Genomic DNA, 22,599 nt, shown 5'->3' with positions numbered 1-22,599 from the left:
AGACACCTCACCAAAGAAAATATACACATGTCAAATAAGCATATGGAAAGATGCCTAACATGACACATCATCAGGGAACTGTCAGTTAAAACAACGAGATACCACTACACACTTATTGGAATGTCTCAAATCCAAAACACCGATAGTAGTAAATGCTGGTGAGAATATGGAGCAATAAGAACTCTCATTCATTACTGGTGGGAATGCAATATGGTGTAGCCACTTTGGATAGTTTGTCAGTTTCTTACAAAACTAAGCGTACTCTTACCAGAGGATCCAGGAATCCTCTTCCTCCTTTGTATTTACCCAGATGAGTTGAAAATACGACTATACAAAAACTTGCACATGAATATTTATAGGAGCTTTATTTATAATTGCCAACATTTAGAAGCAACCAAGATGTCCTTCAGTGATAAAGTAGTACATGCGGACAATGGGATATTAGTGCTAAAAAGAAATGAGCTATCAACTCATGGAAAAGACATGGTGGGACCTCAAACACATACTGCTGAGTGAAAGAAGCCATACTGCTTTAAAAAAATACTTCCATCACAATTTTTTAAATGAATTTATTTATTTATTTTTAAAAAGAATTTATTTGACAGAGACAGCGAGAGAAGGAACACAGCAGAGGGAGTGGGAGAGGGAGAAGCAGGCTTCTTGCTGAGCAGGGAGCCCGATGTGGGGCTCGATCCCAGGAGCCTGGGATCATGACCCAAGCGGAAGGCAGATGCTTAATGACTGAGCCACCTAGGTGCCCCAATATTAAATGAATTTAAAAGAAAAGAATGATAAACCATGGCATTCAAACGAGTATGTGGCAGGTATTTTTCTTGAAGGGGAATGTAGGTAGAGTGTGCTTCAAGGGAAACAATTGTCAGTATTTGTTAGTGATAAAAATTGATTTGTAAGGAGATATAAGTTTTGAACACTTGTATCTGCCTTTGAGATTGAGTTTCCCAGTAATTAATAGTTCTTACTTTTTAAAATTATTATTTTTTTAAGGACGGGTCTATTTCTCATATGCTTCCACATATACGTCTATGAACACTTGTGTCTTAATGAAAGAAGATGTTGCTTGAAAAAGAAGGTTTTCACACAGTGTAGGTTCAGTGAGATAAGCATATGGCTGTTCTCACATGCTTCTACATGTAAGTTTACATATACTTATATTTTAATAAATGAAAATGTTACTTGAAAGACACTTTATATGCAGTGTAGTTTCGAAGAGGAAAGCACAGGACCATTTCCATATGCTTCTACATACAAATTGACAAATACATATATATTAATGAAAGACGATGTTACTTGAAAGATGGTTTATACACAGTGTGGTTTCAGTGAGTTAAGCATACGGCTGTTCCCTTATGTATCTACACATACTTTTACAAACTGGTGCCATAATAAAAGAAGGATGCATTAAACACAGTGTAGTTCAAGTGAATTAAGCATACTGCTGTTCCCATACGCCTCTACACATGTTTACAAACACACGTATGTATTAATGAGAGAAGATGTTACTTAAACAATGGTTAATAAAGACTCTGGTTTTGGGGTGCCTCGTGGCTCAGTTAAGCGTCTGCCTTTGGCTCAGGTCATGATCTCAGGATCCTGGGATCGAGCCCCACATTGGGCTCCCTGCTCCGCAGGGGGTCTGCTTCTCCCTCTCCCTCTGCCCCTCCCTGTGCTTATGCTCTCTCTCTCTCTCTCAAATAAATAGAATCTTAAAAAAAAAAATACTCTGGTTTCAGTGAGTTAAGTAAACGATTATTCCCATATGCTTCTACACATACTTTAACACTTCTATCTTAATTAAAGATGTTAGTTGAAGACCAATGGTGATTTTAATAAAAATGATTATTTTGTTTTATAAGAAATGTGAGTTAGATGATATGTATAGTTCTGTGAAACCAGTGTTTTCTAAATGATCAGTGCATGATGTAAAGTCATGTGTGGTTAAAAGTTCCAATGTGCAAAATAAACAAATGCATTTTAATGTAACCGAGTACTAAAAGCTTACTGATGTGATTTATTTAATTTTTATATTTTAATGATTTCATTTATTTAAGAAAGTGAGAGAGCACGAGCAGGGGTGGGGGGTGAGAAGCAAACTCCCCGCTGAGTGGGGAGCCTGATGTGGGGCTTGATCCCAAGACCGCTGGGATCATGACCTGAGCTTACGGCAGATGCTTAATGACTGAGCCACCCAGGCGCCCCTTATTGATGTGATTTTTAGATGCCACATTGTCAGATTTTGTTGGAATATTAATATTCACAATTTTCTGAGAAGGCTATTAAAATACATTTCCTTTTTACAAATAAATACATATCTGTGTAAGTACATATATTTATACTTCAACCCAAATAACATACTGCAACAGGTTGAATGCAGCAGACATGAGAATCTAGCCATTTCAATTAAATTAAGCTAGACATTAAAGAGATATGAAAACAAATGTAAAAAATAAATGTCACTCTTTCTACTAGTTTTTGGGGAAGGGGAAATAATTACTGTAATGGGTTTATCATTTTTTATTTTTATTTTTATTTTTTTATGGTGAAAATTGTATATTTAGATTTAGCCAGCTGGACTCAGTTTAGATGGTCCCAGTTTTTTTTTTCTTTACAATCCCAATTTTGTTGGTAACATCCAAAGCATCATAGTCAGGAGCCAGTCCAACATATGCTTTCTCTCCTTTGGGTCTGATCAGGGTGTTGACCTTGGCCACGTCAGTGTCAGAGCTTCTTCACAGACTGTTTGATCTGGTGCTTGTTGGTCTTAACATCCACAGTGAACACAAGTGTGTTGTGTTCTATTTTCTTCATGACTGACTCGGTGGTCAGGGGTAACCTAAGGATGGCATAGTGGTCAAGCTTGTTTCTCCTGGGGGTGCTCTTTCGAGGATATTTGGGCTGCCTTTGGAGACATAGTGTCTTGGGATGTTGGAATGTTGCTGATATGTGGATCTTTTTTTGTGACTGGCTGCCTTTCAGCACTGCTTTCTTGGCCTTCAAACCCTTGGCTTTGGCTTTGGAAGAGGCAGGGGCTTCCTTCTTTGTCTTTGGCATCATGTTTGTGAAAGGAGGGTTTATCATTGTCTTAAATACATATAAAATATTTTGAAGTTTTCTGTTTTAATTTCTAAATGGCAAATGTCTAAATATCTCAATAAACAAAAATTTGGTGGAATCCTCAATTTTTTAAAAGATATTATTTATTTATTTGTGAGAGAGAGACAGCACAAGCAGAGGGAGCTGCAGGCAGAGGGAGAAGCAGGCTCCCTGCCAAGCAAGGAGCCTGATGGCGGGACTCCATCCCATGACCTGAGCTTATGGCAGATGCTTAACCTACTGAGCCACCCAGGTGCCCTGGAATCCTCAATTTTTTTTTTTTAAGATTTTATTTATTTGTCGAAGAGAGAGAGCTTAAGTACAAGCAGGGGGGAGCGGCAGGCAGATGGAGAAGGAGTCTCCCTGCTGAGCAGGTAGCCTGATCCCAGGAGCCTGGGATCATGACCTGAGCCGAAGGCAGACGCTTAACCAACTGAGCCACCCAGGCATCCGGAATGCTCAATTTTTAAAGTAAAGGTGTCCTGAAATAAAAAGTTTAGGACCTTGCTACTCTAAGGAAACTGTTTCAGAAGTAAGCTATCCAAGTTACTTGGATGTCTGGTGTTTCCCCAATTTTTTTTTTTAGATAAAATTGTATTTACTTAGAAGTATTCAGAATGTCAACAAAGCAGCTGCAACTTTTTTTTTTTTTGCAATTACAGAGTGGTATTCAGTTAACAGAACAACAGTTATTTCGTAGAAGCTGCATCAGAGACAACTGAAGATGAAAAACTACCATTCCCATATATAACCAACCAACAAGAACCTGCTTTAAATTTCCATGCCAATTTACAGCTCCCATACTGTACCAGGCAAGGTTACTGGCTGTTGAAAATTCCACCAGGACAGAGCTATCTGAAGACACATTCAGTAGTGTGTTAACTATACAAAAAAAGACACATTGGGATCCTTGAACTTCTTTTTTGTTTCCCCTTAGGGGGATATAAGTTTTCATTTCTCTTTCATAACAAGCCTTGTCCGCCTTTGCCATGTCTTCAAATTTTCCTTTCTCTTTAGCAGACATGGTCTTCCACCTTTCTGAGCACTTCTTAGAAAACTCTGAGAAGTTGACTGAAGCATCTGGGTGCTGTTTCTTGTGCTCCTCCTGGCAAGTTTGCACAAAGAATGCATATGATGACATTTTGCCTCTTGGCTTCTTAGGATCTTCTTTGCCCCTGTTTAATTATTTTCCTCAGCGAGGTACAGAGTCGCCCAGTGTCTTTCTGGCTCTCACTTGCCCCGGCACTGTCTCTGTGGAGCTCTGTTTCCCAAATTTTTGCTGCACTTAAGTATCATCTGGGAGCTTTTAAAAAAAAATCTCTGCTTCCCAATTCATATCCCATACAATTAAATCAGAATGAAGGTGAGAGCTTTAAAGCCTGGCTTTGGGAAAGCTGGTTTCAGCTCATGATTAAATCTTTGAATTCCTTATTCCTAGTTTAAGAGGTCACTTTACTTTATCTAGAAAATGCTGTATTGTTTTGGTTAATTTTTGCAAAGATGAATTCAGTAATCCAGTAAGAATTAATTTGTTCAGTTTTTATTGGTTTAAATACCTGATAAGTTAATATAATCCATTTTAAAAAACAGCATAAAAATGGAAAAGCTCTCTTGCTCTGTATTCTAATGACAAGGATAAAAACCACACTCAGTAACCACTGACCTTATCTCCATTGAAAACGGTTGATGGTACAGGTTTCTTTATCCCAGAATCATACTTTTGAAATATTGAATTGTTACTTTCTAACTAAGTTGGCAGCCAGAATTGTAGTCATATATGGATTATATATAAAAGTTAGCTTTTAGGTTTTGGCATAGAAAATTAAATCAGAATGAAGATGAGAGCCTTAAAATATCTAAAAGCCCAGGTACAGTATCAAGTAACATGCATTAAACTGGTCCAGTGCAGTATCCACTAAAATGTTTCAGTAACTTTTTCAGCTTAAGTATGCAGTGGAGCCTGCTTAAGAATTATGCAGTTAAATCTTTGGCTGAAAGCTATAAAAATTGGGCAACTCCTACACTGAGAGTTAATTAAAATTGATCTTTGGGTGCCTGGGTGGCCCAGTTGGTTAAGTGACTGACTCCTGATTTGGACTCTGGTCATGATCTCAGGGTGGTAAGGTTGAGCCCCGCGTCAGGCTTCCGACTCAGCAGGGAGTCTGCTTGTCCCTTTCCCTCCTCTCCCCACTCAAAAAAAAAAAAAAAATGGATCTTTAATGTCCAGTTTAGTTATCAGCAAGTTTATGGTAGCAGTCTTAAAATGCTTATTTTTTTATAAGATTTTATTTATTTGACAGAGAGAGAATAAGCAGGGGGAGTGGCAGGCAGAGGGAGAAGGAGAAGCAGACTCCCTGCTAGCCTAATGTGGAGCTCAATCCCAGGACCCTGGGATCATGCCCTGAGCCGAAGGCAGACACTTAATCCACTGAGCCACCCAGGCGCCCCTTAAAATGCTTATCTTTTTAGTTTACTATTTCGTATGTGTATTCTCAGCATGGGTGGTTTGTTTTTACCAACTAGTGAATTGCTCATGTTAACTTTTTTTTCTTAACGTTAATTTATATATTCCGTGCATTTGTGAGAAATAATACAGAATGATCTGTGTACCTTACTTAATTTCTCCCAGTGGTAACAACTTGGAAAACTGTAGTACAGTATCACAAGTTGAATATTGACATTGATTTAGTCTCTAGATCTTACACAGATTTCCTGAGTTTTACTTGTTCTTTTGTGTGTGAGTTCTCTGCAGTTTCGTTAAATGTATATATTTGTGTATCTACCACCATAGTTGAGATACAGTTCATCACTACAGTAGTTCCCCTTTCATAGTCACACCTGTCCCCCATCCCTAACTCCTGGCAATCACTGATCTGTTCTCCATTTTTGTCATCTTGTTATTTCAAGAAAGTCACATAAAGTATACAGCACATGACCTTTTGAATAGGTTCATGTATCTGCTACCACAGTCAAGATACAGAATCTGTTTTTATTTATTTATTTTTAAAAGATTTTATTTATTTGTCAGAGAAAGAGCGTGCACGCATGCATAAGCAGGGGGAGCCATAGGCAGAGGGAGAAGCAGTCTCCCCACTGCGCAAGGAGCTCAATGTGGGACTCGATCCCAGGACTTTGGGATCCCGATCTGAGCCGAAGGAAGGCGCTTAACCAACTGAGCCACCCAGGTGTCCCATGAATCATGTGAACTTTTAAAAACTACTTTTTTATTATTTTTTTTATTTATTCAATTGACAGAGATAGATACAGTGAGAGAGGGAACACAGCAGGGGGAGTGGGAGAGGGAGAAGCAGGCTTCCTGTGGAGCAGGGAGCCCGATGCAGGGCTTGGTCCCAGGACCCTGAGACCACAACCTGAGCCGAAGGCAGACACTTAACACTGAGCCACCCAGGCACCCCTAAAAACTACTTTTTTAAACAGCTATCTTCTTGTTTATTCTTTAAACAGCTGAATGATCTCAGTATAATTGCTCCTGATTTGTTCAGGATTCATATTATTAGAGATTGGGCTGTGAAGAAAAAGAGACCATGATCATTTTTGTGACTGGTCTTGTTTACCATTCATGTAGGTCCCCTGAAATTTCTGTGACATATTACGCATCAGATCTTTTTTAGGGTAGATTATTCATCCCAGGACCTAACTTACTGGTCTGGAGATAGATAATCTTAAAATAGGGGTTCCCAGGCTGGGTTTCTGGCAATGGAGTCCAGGTTTATGTTTATGTTAATGAGAGTGGGATCTTAAAACCTCTTATTATTTTTAAAAGTTGTACAGTAATTGTACTTGGTATCCTAGGTATTTAATGCATCGATAATTTACTCTTCGTTAGAATTATTTCATCTCAATTTGGGAAAACAGGCTTGCTTGTGCTAATCAGAAACTCTGATTAGTGGTTGACATGCTAAGAATGATTTGATAACTGGACCAGATTCTGGTGCCATAGCTACTACCCCTTAGGGCAGTTGCTACATATGGACTTCTTTGGCTATGAATACACAGTGGTAGCAAAAATTAAGTGCTCAAAAGAGGAAGATGCGTAGATAGGAGATCCACAGGAAGAAGATACTTTTTTTACTTGTGACTCAGTATACTCACATGTACAACTGAAACAGAAGTTTCACAAAAGCAGTTCTTTCCTGTAAAATGTACAGTTCAATATTATGTGTTCTATTTTTTTTTAAGTACTGTTGGTTGTTAACCAAATTGATTTCAGGAACCACCAATATGATGTGACTTCTACTTTTTAAAGAAGAATGCTACTTTAGGCCAATTCATGACACTTCAGGTCATGGAAGGTTCTTTTTTTTTTTCTTTTAAGTAAACTCTGTACGTGGAGCTTGAACTCATGACCCCAAGATCAAGAGTTGCATGCTCTACTGACTGAGCCAGCCAGGTGCCCCAAGTTTTTTGTTTGTTTTTTTTTGTTTTGTTTGTTTGATTCAGAGCCTCAGTTCTACCCTCTTGAACAGTAGTTTAAAGATCTTTGGGGTTCCTGGGTGGCTCAGTCAGTTAAATGTCTGACTCTTGGTTTTGGGTCCGGTCGTGATCTCAGGTTCGTGAGGTCGAGCCTGGCATCAGGCTCTGCACTTAGCATGGACTCTGCTTGAGATTCTCTGTCTCCCTCTGCTCCTCCCCCCTCTCATGCTTGAGAGTGCATTCTCTCTCTTGAAATCTTTTTTAAAAAAAGACCTTTTTATTCAGTTGTGTGGAACATTTAGTAAATCCATTTTGGATTGAACTTGTGGAATTAAGGTTTAGCAAGGTTATTTTCCTATAAATATATATATGTATTTTTTTCCTTGTTTTATGTTGGATATCAGCTGTCATGGTGAAATTTTCCTAATGGAGTCAGAAATGTTTGGTTGTGGATGATTATTTTGGATTTTGTTTGGTTGGGGAAAAGATTATGCTGACCCTGGTGTGCTGAGTGAATGAGAGAGAGCATTACTTAATTTGTTTCTTTTCACCATGTCTTTTCCTCCTACTTAGCCCTAGCCCACCCCAAATTTAAACTTAAGACTGGCTTGTGCTGTAAGTATCGTTCTATTCCTATTGCCTATGATAGATCGTTCCTGGCAAACAAGCATAGTAGGTTCTCAGTGTAGTAGTAGATCTTACATTGCTTTCTTTTTGAGCTCTCCTGTTTTTATAAACTGTCAATCTTTTCGAGAGCAGACTGTGTGTGTGTCTGGGTGTCCCTCTTTAGTGCCTGTCAAGTAGTTAGTGCTCACTAATAAGTTACTGAAATGAATTCTATTTCTCATTATGCTTCCCTGTGTCACAGGGATTTTTCAGGTGTTTCAGAATTTTTAAGTGTGGGGCGCCTGGGTGGCTCAGTTGGTTAAGCGACTGCCTTCGGCTCAGGTCATGATCCTGGAGTCCCCGGATCGAGTCCCGCATCGGGCTCCCTGCTCAGCAGGGAGTCTGCTTCTCCCTCTGACCTTCCCCCCTCATGCTCTCTCTATCTCATTCTCTCTCTCAAATAAATAAATAAAATCTTTAAAAAAAAAAAAAGAATTTTTAAGTGTGTGTGTATTCATGGCTAGGAACTACCTCTGATTTTGGTGATGCCTGCTTATTACCCAAATTAATTTTACTATATAATTTCCAGTTTAAGTCTTAACCTTTCTTTTCTTTTCTTTTCTTTTTTGTAAAGGTTTTCGTTTATTTATTTGACAGAGCGAGCGAGAGAGGGAACACAAGCAGGGGGAATGGTAGAGGGAGAACAGACTCCCCGCTGAGCAGGGAGCCCAACATAGGGCTCTATCCCAGGACCCTGGGATCATGACCTGAGCTGAAGGCAGATGCTTATCAGAATTAGCCACCCAGGCACCCCTCTTTTTTTTTTTTTAAGATTTATTTATTTTAGAGAGAGAGCATGAGTGGGAGGGGCAGAGGGAGAGGGAATCTCAGATCCCGTGCTGAACACAGAGCCTGATGTGGGCCATGATTCCATGGCTCTGAGACCATGACCTGAGCCAAACCAGGAGTTGGACGCTTAACTGAATGCGCCACCCAGGCACCCCATAGCACAGTTCTACAGTGTAAAATTTGTAATGACTTTTCTTGAAGAAAAGTATTTGTTTTTTTTCTATCCATTTTTCTATCTTTAGTTATAATTTTGGTATGTCATGTCACTGAGCTTATAAAACATGTTTTCTGCATTTGGTTATATATATATATATAGAGAGAGAGAGAGGGAGTTTCTTGAAATGTAGTCCTGAGTGAAGCCTAAAGGATAGTTTTAATAACTCGAGTGATGGTTCCTTCTGTCTGGGTCACTTATTTTTCAACCTCATGTATGGAGTTTTCTGCTGTCTCTGTTAGAGAAAGCTGTTTTATTATTGCTGGAATCTTTCAGCAACCCATATTGGTGAGGTATTGTACCAGGAGGGCCAGGTATTTAGCTCTGTCGCTGTATTTGTCTGCTAGGCTTGTCATAACAAAGTACCACAGACTTGGTGGCTTAAACAACAAGAATGTATTTTTTCAGAGTTTTGGGAGTTAGAGTTCCAAGATTAAGATCTGAGCGGGGTTGGGATGCCTGGGTGGCTCAGTCGTTGGGCATCTGCCTTTGGCTCAGGTCATGATCCCAGGGTCCTGGGATTGAGCCCCACATCAGGCTCCCTGCTCAGTAGGAGGCCTGCTTTTCCCTCTCCCACTCCCCCTGCTTGTGTCCCCTCTCTCACTGTCTGTCAAATGAATAAATACAATCTTTAAAAAAAAAAAAAAGACGATTTGAGCGGGGTTGTTTTCTTCTGAGGCCTTTCTCCTTGACATGTAGATGATTCTCTTCTCCCTGTAATTTCATATGGCTTTCCTTCTGTGTATGTTTGTGTCCTAATCTCTTACAAGGACACTAGTCATAATGGATTAGGGCTCTGTCTCCAAATATAGTCACATTCTGAGGTATTGGAGGATAGGACTTCAACATATGAATTTTTGCGGGGTCACAATTCAGCCCAACAGCTACTAAGAGGCTCTGTTTTGACTTTGGTAAGTGACAACGATTTATAGGAAGTGAAGCTGAAGTGTGTAAGGTTTAATGTGAAGACTGGTCACTGTATTTTGAGGGGGTTTGTTTTTGTTTTTTTATTTTAGGGCTGGATCTTAATGTGAAATATAATTGTACTTTCCCCCTCTTTTTCTTCATGCTGGACCTTTATTTTTAGAACAATAGTACTTGACCACTCACGAACAGTTAAAGTTTTTTTTTTTTTAGAATACAAATTTGTAAATGGAAAGGTATTTTCTCCCATCCTCTATAAGGTCTGAAGTGAAGGAGTAATATCTTTCTTCAGCTTTAACATGTGGATTATTCAAGAGTGTTAGTAATAGCATAGTGATTGTTTTATATTTGACTTCAGTTATTTTCCTCCTGTTTGTACAGTAGATCCTTGATTTGGCTCTTGGTTAATGCTTTGTTTCCATGTACCTATCATCCATCTTCAACACTGTCAACTTTCTGTTAATGTTTCATCTACCCTCCACCTAAAATTTTTTCCAGTGGATTAAATCCCCCATATTTTAACTGAGATAAAAGTCACATAACATAAAATTCACTGTTTTAACCATTTTACTTTATTTTTAAAGATTTTATTTATTTGAGAGAGAGTGAGGGAGAGCACAAGCAGGGGGAGCAGCAGAGGGAGAGGGTGAAGCAGGTTTTCCGTGGAGCAGGGAGCCCAGTGCGGGGCTGGATCCCAGGATCCTGGGATCATGACCTGAGCCGAAGGCAGATGCTTAACTGACTGATCCACCCAGGCGCCCCTGTTTTAGCCATTTTGAAGTGCCCATTTCAGTATCACTTAGTATATTCAGTGTTGTGCAGCCACTACCTCTGTCTGGTTCCAAACATTTTCCTCATCCCTAAAGGAAATCCCATTAAGCATTCACTTCCTATTCCTCCCTTCCTCAGCCCCTGGCAGCCACTAATCTGTTTTCTGTCTCTATATGTGTTCATCTGTTCTGGATTTTTCATATAAATGGAATTATACAATATGTGCCCTTTTATGTCTTTTTTTTTCACTTAACATAATGTATTTAAGCAGTTTTTTTTTTTTTTTAAGATTTTATCTATTTATTTTGGGGGCGGAAGGGGAAGAGGGAGAGGGAAAGAATCTCAAGCTGACTCCCTGTGGAGCACGGAACCCTGCCCGGGGCTCAATTTCACGACCCTGAGCTGAATCCAAGAGTGGACACTCAACTGACTGAGCCACACAGGTGCCCCCTTAACATAATGTATTTAAGATTCATCCGTGTTGTAGTGTGTATCAGTACTATATTCCCTTTTTTGGGGGGCTGAATAATTTTTTTTTTTTAAAGATTTTATTTGGAAGAGAGAGACAGATAGAGCATGAACTGGGAGGAGAGGGAGAAGCAGGCTCTCCACTGAGCAGGGATCCCGATGTGGGGCTCAGTCCCAGGACCCTAGGATCATGACCTGAGCCGAAAGCAGATGCTTAACCTACTGAGCCACCCAGGTACCCCTGGCTGAATAATTTTTAAGCCTCTTTTGTTACGTGTAAAAATGTGGGTTTTTGTTGTTGTTGTTGTTTGTTTTTTAACTAGGCTCCATGCCCAACGTGGGGCTTGAACTCAAGACCCTGAGATCATGAGTCAGATACTCTACTGACTAACCCCTAAAATGTTATTTTTGTAACATCGTTGATTAACCATACTTCATTAAAAATCTTAATTCTCATTTGATATCAATATTAGAAAGTAGATTATTAGAATGATTTTATTCTAATAAGAAATTTATTGTAAAGTGAAAAAATAGTAATTTTAGGATATACTTTTCAAGCTATGTCTTTTTATTTATTTATTTATTTATAAAAGATTTTATTTATTTATTTGACAGAGAGAGCAAGAGCAGGAACACAAGCAGGGGGAGTGGGAGAGGGAGAAGCAGGTTTCCCGCTGAGCAGGGTGCCCGATGTAGGGCTTGATCCCAGGACCCTGGGATCATGTCCTGAGCCGAAGGCAGATGCTTAACCCACTGAGCCACCCAGGCGCCCCTTATTTATTTACTTTTTAAAGTTTTATTTAAATAATCTGTACACCCAACCTGGGGCTCTAGCTCATGACCCTGAGATCAAGAGTTGGGTGCTCTTCCACTGAGCCAGCCAGGAGCCCCAAAGCTGCATCCTTTTGGAATTACTGGCCTAGATATCTGAATTGAAGCCATTAGTTGAAATCTGGATGCTGAAACTTATTTGGATTCATGGGATAGCTGAATAAACAGATTCCTTCACCGACATTATTGAGTCAAATGCTTAGTGCAATTTGTGCATCGTGATTTAATTCACACATAGCCCTAAGAGAAAGACAGAATGTTTATCTCATTATAAATTAACATTTGTGAGAAACCTTCTGGGATTGCTCCAGAGTAATGGAAATAATATGTATTAAATGTATATTTTATCACACTACTTATTTTTGTTGTTTATTTGTTCCTCCTGTCATCTCCCCCTTCCTATTATCATTATTAAATGGTTTCAGGAGAGACTAAAGTGACAGAATGAAGTAATAGTACTATGAATATTTTCATCCAAAGGAAATCATAAATTTTGTTCAGGTCCTTATTTAGTGTCTTGAATGAGGAAAGGCAAATATAAGACTATAGAAAAATAATGCAGAGTACATTCTCTCCTGCTATCAAAACGAAAATAATTGTGTAAGTTGCTTTTAACTAACACCTTTTTTTTTTCCTTAAGATTTTATTTATTTATTTGACAGAGACAGTGGGAGAGGGAACACACGCAGGGGGAGTGGGAGAGGGAGAAGCAGGCTTCCTGCTGAGCAGGGAGCCCGATGGAGGGCTCAATCCCAGGAGCCTGGGATCATGACCTGAGCCGAAGGCAGATGCTTGACGACTGAGCTACCCGGGCGCCCCTTAACTAACACCCTTTATAAAGGTGTTTTTCATAGTCTGGTTTTTAAAATGTGCTTAAAAATGTGTTTTTACATCATGCATATTTATATTATTGGAATGTAAATTTAATTGGAGAGCCTTAAAGTTGGGAAGCTCTAAGCTCTTAATATTTTTTCCATTGAGATGTTAGCTTAATGTTGCCTGTATAAATATACAAATGCACATACTGAGAAATACGGTTCTTTGGTACTTTGATCCTGAAATTAGATCTATATACTTTTATTTAAGAAAATTTTTTTTTCTGGGCGCCTAGGTGGCTCAGTTGGTTAAGTGACTGCCTTTGGCTCAGGTCATGATCCTGGAGTCCCTGGATCGAGTCCCGCATCGGGCCCCCTGCTCGACAGGGAGTCTGCTTCTCCCTCTTACCCTCCCCCCCCTCATGTGCTCTCTCTCTCATTCTCTCTCTCTCAAATAAATAAATAAAATCTTTAAAAAAATTTTTTTTTCTTTTTAAAGATTTTGTTTAGAGAGAGAGCATGTGAGTGTGAGTGGGAGGAGGGGCAGAGGGAGAGTGACAGTCTCAAGCGGACTCTGCGCTGAGCACAGAGCCAGATGCGTGGTTGGATCTCACGACCCTGAGATCATGACCTGAGCCGAAATCAAGAATGGGACACTTAACTGATTGTACCACCCAGGAGCCCCTAGATACACATACTTCTAGCATTCATATGAAATAGGATAGTTTATTCCTTTTTCTGCACTATTCCTAGGAAAGTTAAAAGGACAAAAAAGTCAGATTTAAAAGTTTTGTAGTGACTCTTTCATAAATGAAATGGGGTCTTATGATAAGCTTAAAATGATTTGTTTTACCATCAAACATCTAATGAAAACTTCATTTTAAAAATTTGAACAGTTCTCAGTGATTCTACCCTCCTCCCCTACCTCACACAGAGTACACAGTGCATTCACCCCATGCTGTTCACCAGGCTGAATTTTACAACAAATGCTCATTAGCACTTATTCTGTGAATTGGCCTTTTTCAAATGTATAACTGGTTTCTGCCATTAAATCTGATAGTTCATTTTGTAATTAGGTTGACTAAAAGCTAGAAATGATACCCATTAGAAAATGGAGGAGAAGTATGAAAAATGTTCATTTTAAAATGTTTTCAAGTTATGTTGCAGTGCTGATATTTGTATTGAAAATACTTTTTCCCTACCCTAGTGTCCTAGAACGAATACATCACCATGGCTACAGAAATTGGTTCTCCTCCTCGTTTTTTCCATATGCCAAGGTTCCAACACCAAGCACCTCGACAACTATTTTATAAGCGACCTGATTTTGCACAGCAGCAAGCAATGCAGCAGCTTACCTTTGATGGAAAACGGATGAGAAAAGCAGTAAACCGAAAAACCATAGACTATAATCCGTCTGTAATTAAGTATTTGGAGGTAAGTCTAGTTAATGTGCTTCTGATGACCAAACTTTGGCTTTTTAAAAAGAAGAAAGTTTTTAGAATGCAGGGTTTCTTGAATTAGTTGGATGAAGTGGAATTTCAAATGAGGCCAATCACTAGTACTTTTTTACTTTCTGCATGCATGAATTATCCTCTCAAAAATTATAAACTCTAATTTACAGTTTAAACTTCTTTTTTTAAAAAAGATTATTTGTTGGAGAGAGCGAGCATGAGAGCACAAGCAGAGGGAGTGGCAGGCAGAGGGAAAAGCAGGCTCCCCGTGGAGCAAGAAGCCAGACACGGGACTTGATCCCAGGACACTGGGATCGTGACCCGAGCCGAAGGCAGATGCTTAACCAACTGAGCCACCCAGGCGTCCCATAGTTTAAACTTTTAGAACAAAGTTCACAGCAAATCTCAGAAAGTGGTACTTTAATCCCAAAGCCAGCCTTAAAACACTTGTTAAACCCACAGTGTATTTGAAATGTCAGGAGACTACCAACATAAGAATATTTTTGTGGGAACACATGTTCAGAACAGCAATTTTGCATGGCTGTAGGAACACTGATTTTCCAAGTCCTCGGTGGTGGATAGCTCTTACTGTCAGAGAAAAGGGCTTCACTTTCTTGACGGTCAAGCACTATAGGGTGAAAGCAACCCTGACAACGTAACTAAAGGCAGAGTAGGCATCTGCCTAAATCTCTGCTTCATATTTCTCCCTTTTGAGTTCTTTATTTACTTGTCTTCACCTAGGAATTAGCCTCTGAGATTCGCTTTTTATTACTAACGCTATTACTTTAATCAGGTTTTGCTCTCTGGCCTCCTATGAAGAAAATTTGCTTTTTCTTACCTGAGACTGTTCTTAAAGACCTGTTAGCATATTGGATAATTAGTATATTGCATACACATAAGAGAAAAAGATTCATTCAGAGATGAAGACAGATTTAGGTTTTTCCAGGTTATTCAGTTGGAAAACTAGTCTAGGAGAGGTTGAGAGGATTTAAGAAAACCAAGGGCAAGATATCAGGAATTGTTTTGTGCTGAGGATTTTGAAGGAATTGGAGACATGTGCCTATCCCTTATCCTTTTTCCTTTTATTAAAGCATGGTCAGTGAGAATGTGTTGGGGTCAGCAGTATCTTGGATGATTGGTTGGGGATGAGGTGAGTAAAGAGAGGAGGGAAATTCTAAACAATGTCATTAGGATAAGGTCTCTTTAGGATACCCACTGTTATTTTTGTTTTAGAACATAATGAAAAAGTTTTAATTCTGTTTTTTCCCCATTTGATAGCGGCTTACATTTTGTTTCAAACAGTATAATTGGACCTTATATTAATTAATTATTTTGTTTGTTTTTAAACAGAATAGAATATGGCAAAGAGACCAGAGAGATATGCGGGCAATTCAGCCTGATGCAGGTTATTATAATGATGTAAGTATTAAGATGTGTTATACTAGCTTAGTAAAACCTCTTTGCTTGGACATTTGAACATAAAACCATATGATCATTTGAACGTAAAACGATGTGATCTCAAATGCAAACATGGACTTTTTTTTATGTTTTTATAATTTAAACAAAACATTCCTAAAGAGAGAATATAACATATCTCTGTACTCCATGGGTTATTTTTTTTATCTCAATTAAAATTTTTCTTTTACTTTAATGGTATATCAACTTTTGATTTGGGGCTTAAAGAAATATCCAGCAAGAGATTGCACTGCCTCAGAGTCTGTGGAATAGGAAAGTTAATTTTAAATTTGGTTTATTGTGAACATGTTTTTATTGTGTTGACCTTGAGAAGTAATTGGGGAAATCACATTCTTGATTTTGTTGTTTGTTTAATAATAATGGGCATTTAACTGTCCTGTATCTCAATTTTCTTCATTTAATTAATTCAGACTAATTATAGTAATAGTCTTTTGAAAGTCCTGTATAGTCCTGAATTTGTCTCTAAATGTTGAAATAATTACCTTGCTATTTCCCTGGTTTATGCCTTGTGTGTAATCAGGAGCCCTTAAAACCCAATTTTTTCTTTTTGTAGTTGGTCCCACCTATAGGGATGTTGAATAATCCTATGAATGCAGTAACAACAAAATTTGTTCGAACATCAACAAATAAAGTAAAGTGTCCAGTATTTGTTGTTAGGGTAAGTATTGTGTTGGGTACTTTTTTTTTTTTCCAAAAATTAATCCTGAGTTAGTCTGTACATATATTTAACAGGACAGAAATTATTTTAAACTTATATCTGGGATAAAAATTGTTATGTTGCTAATAATTTTATTTTGGAATACCCAATCATTTATCCACTGTATTCACATTTAGTAAGGTATTGCTTTTGGATTGTTCTTCATGTTGCAATGTCCATAGAATTCTCTGAGCAGGCCATGGATCTATATTGTAGCAGGTCTCAGACTTGCTCTTGAATAGTAGGGTGGCTTTTGCTGCTGTTTAGAAAGCAACATCTCAAAGTTAATGAAAACTGTTGGGTGTCACTAGTAAGGAAAACACCTGAAAAGAGCTAAAGGCCAGTGGTCAGCCATAATTGTTAGCTTCGTAAAGGTACATAGTAGTTACTCAGTACATATGCATGAAATTTAAGTATAATTTTTAAGTAAATAGTAGATTGGCATGGTTTAAAATTTGAAAATTCGAAGGGGTTTGCAATAGAAGGGCTTCCCATCTTCGTCTCCCAGGCATCCAGTTAATATTACCATTTGTGATAATATAATCATTTTCTTTGTAGTTTGCTAAGTAAGAATGTACTTGTTGGTTAGCAGTATATCAAGTCTAGAAATGTAGGATAGAGTTAATAGAGTTAAGCAAATAAGAATTGAAAAAAAATGGGACAGAGAAGCCATAATAATAGGCAAACATTGTGGCAAATGAGCAAAATAAGCAAGTCCTCTGATACTAGAGAGGTATGGTAGAGAGCAGGGAGAACCAAAGGTCTGAGGGAAATATTGCAGTCAGTCTTAGGTCTCGTATTTGCTTCAGAGGTCTAAAGCAGTAGAAATATCAGTAAAAAAAAAAGCCACTTATTTTATTGGCTTTTTTGTTGGTAGAACCAACCAGTATGTAGTATGATTTTGTTTGCCAGGGAATTTGATAAAAGGGGTTGGTGTGTAGCTAATTTTTGTATCTTCTTAGCATAATAGAGAAAATTGTTTTGAAATGAGTAAAATCTGAGCATTTGGTATCACAGTACAGAAGGATAAAATTGTATTTGTTACAGTTTGTTAGATAGGTAAATTTCTCATTTGGGGATCAAACTGTAAGGTCTCAGGAGACATTTATACATAGTGGAAACACAGTCCAAATTACAAGGAATTAAAACATGACAAGGTATTGTGCCTAGAGCTCTGTTGTCTGTATTATTTACTTGGTTGGGATCCCTAATAGATAACAGAAACTAGGAAAGTAGGAGGATTTTATTCATAATCAAAGTAAGCAAAATCCCGATGTGCAGGTAAGCAATAAAAAGCCAGGTTTACCAAATAGTCTTCATTTTATTTTATTTTATTTATTTTATTTTTTATTTTATTTTTATTTTTTTTTAAAGATTTTATTTATTTATTTGAGAGAGAGAATGAGAGAGAGAGAGTACATGAGAGGGGGGAAGGTCAGAGGGAGAAGCAGACTCCCTGCTGAGCAGGGAGTCCGATGCAGGACTTGATCCTGGGACTCCAGGATCATGACCTGAGCCGAAGGCAGTCGCCCAACCAACTGAGCCACCCAGGCGCCCCAAATAGTCTTCATTTTAAATATCTCATCCTGCTATTCCTATAAGCACACTTGTATTTTTTAACTGTGTGTCATAATTTCTAGTTAAATACATTTAGTGGCCAGGAAAAGTTTAATATCCTTGATGTCCTTAAATTGGTACTTACTTTTTTTCATAAAACAGCAGTAACTTTCTTCCTAAATTGGTCCACTAGCAGATGTAATCCTTCTTTGAGTTATTTTGGTGACTGACCATTTTATTTATGTTAGCCTGCCATGTATCCTAGGAAAATGTGGTCTTTGCATATTTTGCTTTTAAAGGTTCTTTAAAGGGTGTAGGTGTGTGTAACTTAACCAGGTACTTTTAATGCATTTACTATTTTTTTTTTAAGATTCATTTATTTTGAGAGAGAGAGAGGCAGAGAGAGAGAACACATGCGGGTGGTGAGGGGAGGGGCAAAGGGAGAGGGAGAGAGAGAATCTTAAGCCGACTCCATGCTGAGCACGGAGCCTGACATGGGGCTCGATCTCACAACCCTGAGAGATCAGGACCTGAGCTGAAACCAAGAGTTGGATGCTTGAACGACTGTGTCATCCAGGTGCTGTGTGCATTTACTATTTTTAATTTAGTTAATGAGCTAAAGTGCTAGAGCTTTTCCTGCACTGTTAATACAAGTGCTTTTCTGACAAAGTACTTGCTTATAAATCTGAACTATGCCTAAGTGAAAGTCAGTATTGTCTATTTAATGTTTATTATTGGATATTTTGTAAATACTTTCTAAGTGTTTTAAAAATTAGCTAAGATTCTTTTTTTTCTTCCCTAGTGGACTCCAGAAGGAAGACGGTTGGTCACCGGAGCTTCTAGTGGAGAGTTTACCTTGTGGAATGGACTCACCTTCAATTTTGAAACAATATTACAGGTAACAGTAATGATCAGATGGTAGCATTCTTCTGTGGTACCGTAAAGAACTGGAGATACAATTAGTTTATTGGCATTTTCAACTTAAAATTGGACAAATAATTCTTGGGAGTTAATATATGCTCATGTAAAGCCTTCTGTCGTATATTCTTTTACATAATGTTTACAAATGTTTTATGTTTTCACAGGCTCATGATAGCCCAGTGAGGGCCATGACTTGGTCACATAATGACATGTGGATGTTGACAGCAGACCATGGAGGATATGTGAAATATTGGCAGTCGAACATGAACAACGTCAAGATGTTCCAGGCACATAAGGAGGCGATTAGAGAGGCCAGGTTTATACACAATATACCATTTTCTGTAGTCCCTATTGTCATGGTTAAATTATTCTCTAAGTGTATTCTGGGTGCAGAGATGCATGGGCTCTGTCAGATTCTGGGATACTTTCTGCACCCTATAAACACAATATTTTTCTTTGTTTTCACACACTCACCATTTTGCTGGCACTTTTCTGAAGTAGTGTTGTCCCGGTATCAGCCTTTGCAATATGTTAGAGATGTATTGTCTGCCGCATTTTGCACTGGTTTTCTCTTTTCATTTATGGTTAATAATGTGTATACGTTATTCCTTTTTATTACCTACTGTGTAAGACAAGAATCTTTCATTCCGAATAAAGAATTCAGTCTTTAATTATACAGCTGAATAAAATCTAAAGCCTACAGAAAACACCTTCAGAGTTCACACAAAATACAAGAAAAAAAGGCTTAAGTGAAGACCTGGTTGGCTTGGTTATGCCACGACTTCAAAAGGAAAGTATAGTAGGACTAAAAACTCACAAATAACTCTGGATGTGGCAAACATTAATGGAGTAATGAATGGGTTCTTCAAGCTTTGAAACTGTAAGCAAACCATTGTCAAGAGGACTTTAGGACTTTTTCTTCTGATTCACTGTTGAGAACATCAGTTATGCAAATGTATAATAAGTGGAGTTTAAAATATTTTCAGTGAGTTGTATATTTTTACATATCAGTGAGATATGTATAGTAAAACTGGAAAAAAAAATTTTGAAAGCAAGCCTGAAGAATTGCTGCAGCCTCAGAATAAAGCTAAGCAGCATTCTTTACAGGTGTACTGCCCATGTGTGGGAGGAGGTTGACATCTTTATAGAAAACATCATCCACTGCAGTCACTTGTTTCTACTTTCAGAATTTTAACAAAAATTGTTGGATAAACATGCTTCTGCAAAAACTGCTTTAGTGTCCTGCCCATACATTGAGTTTCACAGTTGGTTCTTTGTTAGTTATAGGACTCAAAAGTTCAAGAGAGTTCTTAGAGATAGATGAGAAACTTGATGGTTTTTCATGACAGGGAGGGAAAGATGGCAGAATCCTTTGCAGTAGATTATCTTTGGCTTCAAACACAGTCTGAATGTCTCTGTGTTCGTTTTCCCTAAAACGTGCAACATTCATGGAATAGCTTGCCAGGGAGAAGGTGTGAGAGTTTCCCACAGACTGTTCAAATAAATGAGAAACATTGTATGTAGGGATGTTTAGCAACTAGTCTTTAAATAGCCTGTCCAAAATTTTTTAGCTTATCATTTCATGAAGCATCTGAGGCAGAAGCTAATGCTAATTTTTTGAGCGGTATTCCTATGTGATTTAAAAGAGTGTTGAAGGAATATTGCAAAAGTAAAATTCACTTAGTTTTCTACACTTAAATCAGCTCCACATTTTCTATTGGTAAGACAGGAAATACTATACTGTGGGGAGTGTGGGAAGCATTAGTACTAATACACCTGTAAAGTTCTCGGACTATGTTGATTGAAAACTAAGAAGCAACTACTCTGTTGAATTCTTCTTTTGATGAGATGCGTTTGTTAGCTGACAACATTCTCTTTAAGGGCTTCTTCACTGTTGGAATACTTCCCACTCCTGTTTATAACTCAGCACAGTGTTTTTATTTTTCCCTGTCTGAGAAGCAGAGATAATCTGTTAAATGCTGACTTCTTTCCCCTGCTGTGTGTCTTCATGTAACAGTTTCTCACCCACGGATAATAAATTTGCTACATGCTCTGATGACGGCACTGTTAGAATCTGGGACTTTCTTCGTTGCCATGAGGAAAGAATTCTCCGAGGTACGTGTACTAACAGTACTGATTGGAATATTTAAATAGGGAAGGCATTTGTGGTTAAATCATCACAATACCACAATACCAGCTTACATCTCCATTCAATTTATTTACATATACACCGTCTCAGGCTCTTTAAAGAAACCTGAACACTCTCTCTGGTTCACAGTCATTTTGTAGATTTTTACTACTACTAATATCTTTGAATTCTTTGAGTTGAGTTGTAAATTACATAAAGTGTTCCTCTTCTGTCATCCCACCACCCCCGCAAATTACTTGCTTATCTGTATTCATCTGTTAAGGCTATATTCCTTTTCCTGTCTTACAGCCAGCATAGCTTTCTCCAACATAATGGCACTATAATTTTATTTAGATACTCACATTCTCCTGGCAGTCCTTTTACAATATGATTAACTGAGGTATCAATAGCTACACTTTTCATTACTGCTATTTCTGAAAGCAGGTGTTGTGTTTTTGTTTTTGTTTTGTTTTTAAACAGTATACCACATTTGTGTACTACATGGCCCACTGGTTACTAAATTTTTTGTTTACTTTTATTGATTTCATAATTATAAACTAATGTCTATGAATTACTCCCTCTTACAAAAGAAATCCATAGTTTTACTTGGATTAACTTAGTTTTAGACTTCATTAAGTAGGGCTGTTGCAATACAGTTTATCTCTACCATTTCTGCGAATTCAGTGGGTGCTAGAGTTAGGGAATTAGTTTATATATGTAATACAAACATTGAAACAAACATTTGATTAATAAAAACATTTAATCTCATTAGTTCATTGTTAACTAGGAAGGTAGTGTTTTTCAGGTGCTTAATTTGAACTTGTACTAATTTAACAAAGAATGCATTCCACTCCATACTCTTGATTCCAGTATCCCAAAAAAGTAACATCTTCCTCTGACACATAAATGCTGGGTAGGCACATGGGTGCCGCAGTCACTGGGTGTCAAGAAATTACTATTCAGAGATTTTCCTTTCTTTTCAAGAGTCTTGGTTGAATTTTTACAACATTCCAGAGCTTAATTTATAGCCTATAGTGTTAATGCTTTCTAGATAAGAAAATAAATGCCCTTGATATTTAACCCATATTTCAAGCCAGTTTTTTTTTCTTTTAAATCATGTTTGTTTACATGTTTCTGGCTTTGCACATTTTGTGTGAGTTCATCCACAGTGCTGTATGGTGATAGGATATAGTACCTATCATTGAAGGAGTATACTCACTATGAATGTTATAATATTGTACAACTTCAGAACTAGATGGAGTCTTTGGAATCATTTAGCTGGAGTTATTTTATGGATGAGCATCATGACCCAGCAGGCTTAAGTGACATGTTCAAGGTAAAATAAG

The 22,599-nt window shown here is 38.0% G+C and overlaps 1 protein-coding gene and 1 pseudogene across 3 annotated transcripts in view; one reads left to right on the top strand and one right to left on the bottom strand.

Moving 5' to 3' along the window:
* The window catches only part of WDR33 (WD repeat domain 33), a 109,288-nt gene that overhangs the window by 30,872 nt on the left and 55,817 nt on the right, over window positions 1-22,599 (top strand). For all 3 annotated transcript variants that reach the window (XM_028101243.2, XM_028101242.2, XM_088021766.1), the window contains 6 exons: window positions 14,231-14,457; window positions 15,825-15,893; window positions 16,504-16,608; window positions 19,007-19,102; window positions 19,290-19,441; window positions 21,143-21,240. In XM_028101243.2, coding sequence (XP_027957044.1) covers window positions 14,254-14,457; window positions 15,825-15,893; window positions 16,504-16,608; window positions 19,007-19,102; window positions 19,290-19,441; window positions 21,143-21,240 — 724 coding nt within the window. In that variant the 5' untranslated portion in view covers window positions 14,231-14,253. The remainder of the gene's footprint in view (window positions 1-14,230; window positions 14,458-15,824; window positions 15,894-16,503; window positions 16,609-19,006; window positions 19,103-19,289; window positions 19,442-21,142; window positions 21,241-22,599) is intronic.
* Window positions 2,737-3,072, bottom strand: LOC114207249 (large ribosomal subunit protein uL23 pseudogene; annotated as a pseudogene).

This window comes from Eumetopias jubatus, unplaced genomic scaffold, assembly GCF_037043125.1.
Source record: "Eumetopias jubatus isolate StellerSeaLion01/CBP00866 unplaced genomic scaffold, mEumJub1_p1.0 scaffold_3, whole genome shotgun sequence".
Taxonomy (NCBI): Eukaryota; Metazoa; Chordata; class Mammalia; order Carnivora; family Otariidae; genus Eumetopias; species Eumetopias jubatus.
Note: the sequence above shows the minus strand (reverse complement) of the source record. Positions and strands in the feature narration are given on the sequence as shown.